The sequence below is a fragment of the Stegastes partitus genome, unplaced genomic scaffold, assembly GCF_000690725.1.
Source record: "Stegastes partitus isolate 25-593 unplaced genomic scaffold, Stegastes_partitus-1.0.2 Scaffold541, whole genome shotgun sequence".
Taxonomy (NCBI): domain Eukaryota; kingdom Metazoa; phylum Chordata; class Actinopteri; family Pomacentridae; genus Stegastes; species Stegastes partitus.
This window is the reverse complement of record NW_007578272.1, coordinates 364361-374933: the sequence shown is the minus strand read 5'-3', so window position 1 is coordinate 374933 and position 10573 is coordinate 364361. Positions and strand designations below refer to the sequence as shown.

General features: G+C 41.2%; 1 protein-coding gene across 1 annotated transcript in view; it reads left to right on the top strand.

The window, feature by feature from the left end:
- Positions 1–6704, top strand: part of ptcd3 (pentatricopeptide repeat domain 3) — a 16869-nt gene extending 10165 nt beyond the window's left edge. Inside the window, exons 17-23 of the mRNA XM_008288113.1 lie at positions 310–388; positions 1855–1945; positions 2048–2133; positions 2261–2397; positions 3133–3174; positions 5412–5570; positions 6535–6704. Of these exons, the coding sequence (XP_008286335.1) occupies positions 310–388; positions 1855–1945; positions 2048–2133; positions 2261–2397; positions 3133–3174; positions 5412–5570; positions 6535–6580 (640 nt within the window). The 3' untranslated portion in view covers positions 6581–6704. The remainder of the gene's footprint in view (positions 1–309; positions 389–1854; positions 1946–2047; positions 2134–2260; positions 2398–3132; positions 3175–5411; positions 5571–6534) is intronic.
- Positions 6705–10573: the final 3869 nt, after the last annotated feature.

Below are 10573 nucleotides of genomic sequence, written 5' to 3'. Positions count from 1 at the left end.
ACGATGCTAACCACCTTGCAGCCCTCCTTAAATGCTTTATTTCCCATATACATGCTAAATATGTCCAATATAGGCCATGTAGATCGTGCTGATCCAGTACATCGGCTAGTTTTCACACCTAAACTCGCCGCCATCTTGATGCCCCATTATTGCAATATCCTGGATCTAGTCATAATTGTATGAGGGTGTGATAATAAACAGGCAGCATTGAGTTGTATTTGTTCTTGTCATAGTGCGTCCAGTAAATGTTGCAACAAAAGTCACACATAATTCGTCCTGATAAGTGGCCTCCTTGTCTCCTCTCTCCAGTGGTCGTTTCTTCAACCTGTTGTGCATGATGGAACACGTCGATGCGGTGCTGAAGTGGTACAGGCGCCTGATTCCCTCGGTCAGTAAACCTCTGCATGTCTGTGTCTGTTCACCTGTACAACACTGCACCACTACATAATAATAATATAATACCTCATTTCACTGTTCACTTAAAGTTTCAAGCTGAATCTGAAGGTTTCTCTTCATGTAGATTTTGGCTTAAGCGGATTTTTCTGCAGTTTTTCCTGCATGCATGAAGCTGTATGTAATAAATGAACTGCCATAATTCCTAAATATATCAGAATTATAATATAGAGATATAACAGATATAATATAATGTATTAATGAGACCATTTTATTTAATGTGAGCAGATTGTTGGTGCTGTTGTTCAGCGTAGACTGTGTGGTTTAAGCTGCACGTTGTGTTTCCACTGACATAAAAATCACTTTTGTTATTTAAACACAACACCTGGCCCAGGATTTAAGCGTTGCATCAGTTATTTGATGAAGTCGTGCCATCCATCTTGTGTAAAAGTCACGCTTTTCATTTGTCTCATGTATTTTAATTCTATTACAGAGAAATCAGATCACAACAGAAAAATTGCATTTAGACATTTTTTCCCAAATACTTCAGCCCTACTGAGCAGTAATTCCCTGTTGCCCTTATGGACTGTTACACGACAAACAAACGGTAATTAAAAGATGCACTACAAAGCAATTATTAAAGGTGTCTGTCTGCACAACAGCAGAACCTACAGGACGCTATTACGCTTAATCAGGCTGATTTTTCTCGCTTGATTTTGCATATTTTTCATGATTTGTAGACAAACACTCTTAATGTTGTGACGTTGATCTGATGAACTTTGTCACTCGGTCCATCCATCCATCATCTACACACCACTTAATCCTCACTAGGGTCGCTGGAGCTGACTCAGGGTGAAGGCAGGGGACACCTGGACAGGTCCCCAGTCTATCACAGGGCTACAATTAGAGACAGACAACCAAGCACACTCACATTCACACCTACAGACAATTTAGAATCACCAATTAACCTCAACATGTTTTTGGACTGTGTGGGTGGAAGCCGGAGAACCCGGAGAGAACCCACGCTGCATGGGGAGAACATACAAAGTCCACACAGAAAGATCCTGGGTGTCCTCACCGGAGCACGAACCGGCGACCTTCTAGCTGTGAGGCGACGGTGCTAACCACCTTGCAGCCCTCACTCAGTCCAGAATTTGCTAATTCAATGACCAAATAACCGTTGAGTTGAGACTTCCAACACTACATTCACTATATAGTCAATATAAACAGACAGTAAACTATATTCAGCTTCCTTCTCACTTGGGTGTGTAGGTTCTGTTTTACTGGGAGGATGTCTTTGACTTTGTATACTCTGATTTGTCACATGAAGGTACGAGAGGCAGACAAAGATGCCTTTCACACTTACTACTTCTCAGACTTTTACAGTGGACACTATCTAACTTGTACTTGCTCTTGCTTCTGTAAATCAACAGTACTGTTCTTTGTATTCTGTGTTTGTAGCTGTTCTACCCGAACGTTCAGGGAATGATGGACCTGCTGCAGTGTCTGGACACTGACAACCGCCTGGACCTGCTGCCTGACATATGGAAGGGTGAGCTCAGCGATCACTCCATGTGTGTCTGCATACAACCATTTCAGGATGTCTAATTAACAAAGTTTGACACCCATCCGTTGTGTTGTGCCTGCTTTTCAGATATCAAGACTGTAGGTCATGAAAATAAATCTGAAGTGGTGGAGGAGGTGCTCCAGCTGATGGCCAGAGAGAAGCACAGTCCCGAGGTCAGTAAGACTTTAAAATAACGACTATCGCAGCTGTTTACGTGGACAATTTTGCCAGTTTTCCACTATTTGGAGTTTGTAAAGTACGGAAACAATCGTCGTAATGCTCTTGTGTGTGCGTCTGCAGGTTCAGGAGTCTTTTGCTACGTGCGCTCTGGATGTGAAAAATGAGTTCGAAGTGAAGCGCCTTCTGCAGTGGAGCAACTTGTCCCTCTCAAACGTCACCATAGTGCTGCTGCGAGCCAACAAAACCCAAATGGCCTGGTGAGAGAAACGGCTCGAGGGCTTTTACAGCAGAACTTCTGACGAGGGATCGACACATATGGGTTTTTCAGGGCAGATGCTGATTATTGCTGATCAAGAAAAGCGGATATTTCGAGCTCATATACATTAAATGTGATACATGTACAGCATGTGACGACAGGGAGCCGACTTATTCATCATCACTATCGCTGAACATATTCACGAATAATAGGAGTGACGACGTCAGAGCATCACAGGATGTTGGGACGCTCTCCTCCGTTTACTGTGAGATCAGACAGTTTGTTGTGTCTTTTAAATGTTGTATAGCTTTTATTGCCCCATTCAGGGCCAGATCTCAAAGCATTGTTATTTATTTTAGTTTTCGGAGTAATCTGTGGCTGCCTCCTAACTTAACCGCTAGCCGTTAGCGCCGCCTTAGCCACTGTAAAAGCAGCTGATATCCTGATTTGCGGCTTGTGTTTCTTGTTCATCTTTTGACAGAGAGAGACATTGCTGAGTTCACAGTCAGAGAGAGGCAGCTGCATTCGACCCAAAGTAGTGCATTTAATATCACAATAATCAACTAGTAAAATAATAAAACAGATAATCAGAAAAATGCCAAATATCGGCCCTGATGCTCAGCCAGGCCAAAAATCTGTCTATCAGTCTGCTGCCACTAAGCTGCACTTCCACATGATTTTTTTTGGACTGCAGAAATCTGTGACTTCACCTCCTCTCTGTGTGATTTCTCTACAGGGAGATGCTGGAGCTCTTCAAATCCTACAACAGAGTTCCTTCGTAAGTCTTCACCTAAAGTACAAACATCCAGACTGAGCTCATAACAGACATTTACTGGCTGCTTCTTTCAAAAGTAATTAACCAATTACTGCATTAAAAAGTAAGCAGTTATGAGGGAAACTATCTTTTTTGTGAGTTTTAGCTGTCTATGAAATGCACAAGTGCAGGTGTCTGCTGCAGTAGACTCGTATTCTAAACCCACAGGTGTCTGTTTGAGCTCCGCCTCCATTGTAGCATCGTCTTTGTCCTGCTAGCTGGTAAACATCTCTCTGCATGGTGGCCCACCGTCTCCATCTGTCACCGTCATTCAGCTAATTAGCCGTCTGAATTCAACTGACTGGACTGTTGACATGAGTTGCATGTCTTCATCGACACACCTGGCGCTCGGTGTGTTTAGTTCTGCCTGACTTACAGACCGTGCCGATGAATCGTCGGGTTTCAAATCATGCGTTGGCCGTTTAATGGAGCGTGTCCTCGGTCAGCGGCGCTGGGCTCTAGCGTGACTAGCTTTGTAGAAGAACCTTGTTTCACCAGATGCTTCTGAAGAATAGAATCCTTTCCTTGATATGAATGAAGCTGCAGCTTGTGTACATAGACGAGAACTCATCAGTGTGTTTGTGAACTTTATCTCAAGGAGAGATTCAGTTCAGTTCAGGCAACTTTATTTGTCCCAGACAGCTCATTTGTAACGTTCCTAAAATGTCATAATAAACATAAGCATGGGAACAGTAGGAGGAACAAATGATATGATTAATACAGTAAATAAACTCAGCGTATCTTATTCAATTATTCTCAAATAACAGTCATTAAAAATGGATCTTGTCTGTGTTCAGCAGCTTGTTAGCAGAGAAAATAAAGGACTCTGAGTAACGATTTGTTCTAATTTTGGCTTGAAGGTGAAAGAATGTGATCCGATTGGCTCATTTTTTAAGCAACCTTTTGTTTCTTTTTTTTATCCAAAGGAAGCTCAGGTCCGTCGGCTGAACTCCAACGATCTTGAAATACGCTTTAACTACGACGTTTAAGCTCTTCTTGTCCTTCACAGACAACCCAATAAACCGACAGATGAAGGAACATAAATAGGTTTCAATAAAAGATCTATCATAGAACTATCACAGACGTAAAAAGAATCCAGCTTCTGCGTTAAATGAATCCTTTTGTTGATCCTGTTTGACAAGCAGTCCTGTGCCAAGATGCTTGTAGGAATCCATGATTTCAACCTTCTTAATGTGGATAATGTCTAATTTCATGTGTTGTTAATCTGCCTGAAGTCAGTGATTGACTTCTTAGAGGGAAGAATAACTGATCAGTCCCACCCTGTAGGGTTCGGTGACATTAGACCATGAACAGAGAGGCGACAGGAATAAGCTGCATCCTGCTTTAGTCTGTCCATGACCATTCTCATGCAAGACAAAAGTAACCGACCGTTTAGTTCAGTTCAGTAATTGTAGCTGCTTTAGTTAATTTGCAAAGGTAACGGCTGACATCACCTGTTGCTGTCAAAGTTGTAGATTTACAGTAATGCACTGCATTTAAAGAGGAGCCCCATATTACGCACATTTACAGGTTCATAGTTTTGTTTTTGGACGCTAATGGAACTTGTTCACAAAACACATTTTTGTTCTCGTACATTTCTGCAGCACGTCTGCTCACCGTCTGTCTGAAATGCTTTATTTAGCTCCTGTGTCTTCTGAAAAGCACAAACTGGGCCTACAGTAGCTCTGTATAGCTATGACTGGATAGATGTAGCGCTGGCAGATGTGACTGTAGTCAGGGAATGATTAGAAACTGCAGGTTAGATGCTCATTTTGAATGCGTTTTCTGTGGACATGCAGACCTTTCACATGCACAAAACCATATTTACAACACACTAAGGAAAAGGGAAAAACCTGAAAGTCAAAATATGGGCTATTTATGTGACCTCTGAGCTCGTAGCGTTTACACGGAACCAAAACTGCTGGTGTTTTACTGAGAAAATACAACCTTGATAGCTGTTTTAAGCATTGTGTAACTGCTGCTTATGAGTGGGACAGTTGGAATTCTGCCTGCTGACTCCTAAATCTCCAACCTCTCATGACAAAAACATTAGAAAAAATGTTTTAATCATGCAAATAATCAGCTCAAAAAACTGTTACCCCAAGTGATCCTGGACGTGACTGTTCTGACCAGACGTCGTGGATGAAATGTCCTCCTGCGGTATCGCATCCTAACCTGCTGTTTCTGCTGTTCTTCTGCAGGAAGGAGGTTCTGGACGCCTTCCTGACGGTGTGCCACAGTGACGGCACGCCACAGAAAGCAGTGGAGCTGGTCCAGGCGGCTGCAGCCCTCTGTCTGCTGCAAACGCCGACGCTGGCCACGAGAACGCTGGCCGAGTTCGATCTGACTGAGGAGCAAAGGTGAGGCGTGGAGACGAGGATTACAGCAGTAGGATGTTGTGTGTTTTCTTCATCTGGGAGAGGCTGTAGCGGATATGTCAGCTAGTTTTCTCCATGAAACGGGAAAAGGTAGTTATTAATTCATCATTAACAGATGGCAGATTTTGAGTGGGATTCATTTGCCAAAAAAAAAAAAAAAAGGGACAAACGGCATCATAAACAAAGGTAAAGATGGATTTGACTGATACCATTTTTCTTGTCCTCTGTCTGCACTTCAGTTGAAAGTCTCTGAATTTTTTGTCACGTGACTGTTGGTCACTAAAAACTTCATGGTAGCGATGTGGAGCGCAGAGTTCAGACTGTTGATTTTTAGTAAATCTTTACTTGAGGTGGGGAGGATGAAGGGATTTTGATGAAATATCACAATCTTAAAGTGAGATTTGTTTGTGTTTTCTGAGGAGCACATTACAGACAAGTAGTTTTTAGCTTAGCTTAGCATTAGCATAGGCAGTGTGAGCCCTTATTTACTGACAGGAGTCAGGCTGACACTGAACAGAGCTGCGTGGTTTGTACTAGACGAGATGTTGGAGGCATTTTTAGCAACATTGGACCAATTCACTGCTTCTGTTTGAGTTTTGGCTCAATGTACTGCCACCTAATGTTCATCTAATCCAGTGTGAGGCAGGTGTGATATTACCAAATAAAAATGGAAAGGCACTAATCCAGAGTTTTGTTGCAACCCACAGGGACAAAATGATGAAGAGCCAATTTTAAAAATATGTTATTATAATTGTGTTTGAGCTACAAATGATGTTTTTAGTCCACAGCAGCTCTCTGCACTGTTTGTTCATTTAGATAAATCCTGCTTCTGCTCTCAGTGAGGCTCAGTTTGATGCTCTAGTAGCTCTTCGTGCCTCCCAGTCTCCTTTATTCGTGGTGCATCCTCATGTTTACTCACAGCATCTCGTCTCTCTGTCCCATCCAGAGCCATTTTAACTGAACTGGAGGCTGCAGGAGAACCGTCCGACTGAGGGAGACGACACTCTTAAAGATATAAGAAGTCCATCTGTATGAAAGTCTTATAACTTAAGACAGAGAGTATTTGTCTGTAATTACTTTAGTTATATGTGTAATAAAATATATGTGTTATAAATACTCTCTTGTAAAGGTTTCTTTTTTCCTCCACTAGAGGCCGCCATTTCTTAAGCATCTCACACCGGCATGCGTCACGTTTTACTGTCCGTCTTCCACTTTCTTTACATTTTCAGCTCAGCTTCTATGAAAATCAGCCTCATGCTGTAACACAATCGATCTTAAATATATGAGAGGAGCCCATAACAACCTGCTGCTGAGTTGTACTTCCTGCACAGTGCGTTACTATTAGCTTTGTGTATCGGGGGAGAAAAAACAAAAGCACCGATGCAACTTTCTCTGTGTGATAACTGACCAACTTCCTCAAATTACTGATAAGCTGCTTCCTCAAAGGGCTGCTGTGTGCTTCTGGAATGCTGCAGAGCCCCTCATAGCCCGCCAGCTGGTTTGTAAGAAACCTTAAAGATATGAAGATAATAGCGTGTCAGCAGTTGGAGGAATGCAACGTGTGTGTGTTTGCAAGATTTTATTGGCTGCATGTCTAGACAAGGCAGATGTGACAAGTTTAACACAATCAAAAAAAAAACATCTCGGCAACTTTTTTTAAAGCTCCAAGGCAAAAGAATATAAACGTAGCGGTGTGTGTCAGTCGCTGTTGTCATGTCTGAGTGTGTGCACGGATGCTGAGAAAAAAAAAGTGTGGGTGGGCGTGTGCCAACCTGCACAGGTGTGTGCGTCTCGGTCAAAATGTTTTTCCGCCTCGACCAATCGCCGGCCGAGCTGGCAGCACGACCAAATAAGGACTAAAGTGAATGGAAGAAGGGGGGCGCTGTAAGATGGGTGTGGTCCCAGACAGAGTGTATTGTTCTCCAGAGGACCTGATAAACGCTGCAGCACAGGCGGCCATTGTTTCCTCTCTGGACTTGGCTGAGACCACAGGAAAACACAAGAAGATATCCTAAACTTGCTCCTCAGTTGTTGTTTTTTTTCCTCGCAGAAATGCATTCGAACGCCGCCGATGTGTGCGATTTGAGGTGATGAGTCACAGATTTGCCTCCGTGTGAAACTGTAGTTAACAAACAGAAGTCCCCTCATGAAAGAGCCGTGTAAAGTTACCCAACCACAATGAATGAGCTCGATTCTGCTGGATAATGTGTCACAAAAATAGTCTCTGTTCAGCAGCAGGCTTGCAAGAAAAAAAAACAAAACAACAACAGTGGAAGTGGTGGGTCAAAGGCATTCCTCTCTCCCACTCCTGTCCTGACTGGGCACACTGTGCTGCAGCCGAGGTCAGAGGTCGAACCTGTTCACAAACACAGGATGTGATGGAACATCCTCTGATGCTTTTAATACCTCCAGTCCAGTTTGCTTCAGTGTAATAAAGGGAATGTTTTCTTCTTATAAAAGGAGCAGAGAGGGAGGACAGAAGAGGAAGGAGGCGTTAATGTTAAATCAGCCGGAGCCTGCTGAGGAAACAAGAGTTTGACAGCTCGAGTCTGACAGCCCAAAGTGGCAAAACGCTCCTACCTACGACGAGAACGACGGCTAATAACTGTGCTGCCAATCCCACACAGTGGAAAGAGAGAAACATGAAAATTCCAGAGACTCCGAGTCATTCTGTCCTGAGGTTTGGACTCGTCTTAATCTTTATCACCGCAGCGGTCTCACAGCTGACAGTGTTTCACATTCCAAGATGGAGCTGGTTTGTAAAACTGCTGCTAAATGTTGAAGACACGACAGATAAAACACCAGCGCTCTGATTTCACCAACAGTGACGCCATTTTTGCTTGTCGGTGTTTTTTGAGGTTGGTTGTCAGTCGAGGAATATTTCCAAATAAAAGCTCATTCACCAAGAATGGTTGAGATTTTACATTCGCCCATGTTGGCGTCTTAAATGGCAGCTTCGGGTTGCAGCAGAGAGAAGATCTAATTTAGGAGATGGACAACGCTGGAATCATCCCCCTGACTCAGCACAATGTGAATAAAACCACTTATTGTATCATTATTGGGTAATAATACAATTTTTTTTCTGCAATGGCAACCAAGAAATGTTCTGAGCAGGACATTTCAAAGTGGAAAAATAACTTTTACTACTCTCAAAACTCCATGTTTCTAATATATTGTCACATTTAAGTACAACATGTGTACAATTAAGCCCAAAATGATTCATAGCCATGACCAATTTTTATTTGCTGCAATTTTCAATCAATCAATACATCTTTTGACTAAAAGCTACAAGTAAATGACAAAAGATGACGAGACATTGTGTACAGAATTATTCATATTTGTTGAAGCTGGACCAAATTTGTATTTATTTTTTTTAAATTGAGCTTCTAAACTATTCCAAATGCTCCTCTTAATTTTTGCCATCTTCATGCAGAAAGATTGTTATTAATTATAAGAACTGTTTGCCACCGAGAAAGTTCAGAATAATATTTGACATGGCATTTATTGTCTAACTCTAAATAAAAAAACAAAAAAAACCTCCTACAAAATCCATCATTAACACCTCTAATGTCAATGTCTCTAAAGTCTCACCATGTTTTTTGTCACTTAAGTGATTTCCAGCCAGAAGAATAGAATAGAATAGAATAGAATAGAATAGAATAGAATAGAATAGAATGCTTTCATTGTCATCATACACAAGGTACAACGAAACTAAAAGACAACTCCAGTGGTGCAGAAGTATAAAAAGTAAAAGTATAAAAGACAAATAAGAATATATACATATATTTACAAAAGACAAAATCACACAGGAGTTGTCAGGCTGCTACACTACTGCACGCCGCCATCTTAGGGGAAAAAAAGCCTTTTAGTCAGAAAAAAAGTGACTATAAATCCAAATTTGTTTTTGCTCTTGTCATGATGTATGGGTTTTAGTGTCTAGTTTTGTTTTGTCTGATTCTGTTTTTCTTTCTGTGTGAAGGTGTCGTGTCCCTTTTCAGTTACTTATAGAATAAATAAGAAATACCAAATACATTTAACAAATACAAGAATGAACTACTGTGAGAGAACTACTGTTAGTTCATGTAAATAGGCTTTTTAAAAAAAAAATCATAATGCAATTAAATACATTTTTTTCTGATTTTTTCCCCCCAAATATTATCTTTAATTTGACAAAGCAGGTAAAATCTATAAAATAACAGTTTAAAATATTTATTTATTTATTTATTTTCAATTTTAAATCATTATTAATAAAGTTTAGTTTAATAATTAATGATGTTTTTTTCCTTTAAATTATGTATAACATCTGTAAGTGGTGACATTTTTTTTTTTTTAATTTCAGTAGTTAAATTGTATAATTTTCTGGCTGAATGTAAAGGAATAAATCACCATTTACAAAACGACAGATTTTTTTCCCCCTGGACATTATTCTTAAGTTTTGTACAAAATGTCGGCAATCATTCATGATTTAATTCCTTCAGAGTAAAGTCTCATTAGAGCCAAGTTAAAGTGTGATTGTCGAGGCTGTGTGACCTGCGCATGTGTTACGGCGGTGTAATGCAGCTTAATGGTTAACTCGTGTTTACTTGGATAAACTCACCACAAACAACCGTGCGTCCGTGTGCAGTCGTATAAAATATTTCAATGGATAGAAGACACAGTTTGCACACAGTACGAGCTTCTGTTGTGTGTCTTTGGTTTATGAGTCACACAAACATGTGTTTAAAGCATCTGCAGCATCCTGCCAGAGCTGCACAATAGCCAGTCTTTCAGTCCGTCCGTCTGTCCGAGCCTCTTTCTGTCCACTCTGAGTCTTTCTCACACACATTTTTTAAGGTCCAACAATAGCGACAGTTTATTTGACTCGCTGACGGACTATCAGTGTTATCACATGAGCCAGTAAAAGCCAAGGTCCTTCAGTAGCAGAGGAAACACAAAACAGCTTCTGTGGTCGTTTTTTTTTCCCCCAACCGAGCATCAGATCATGT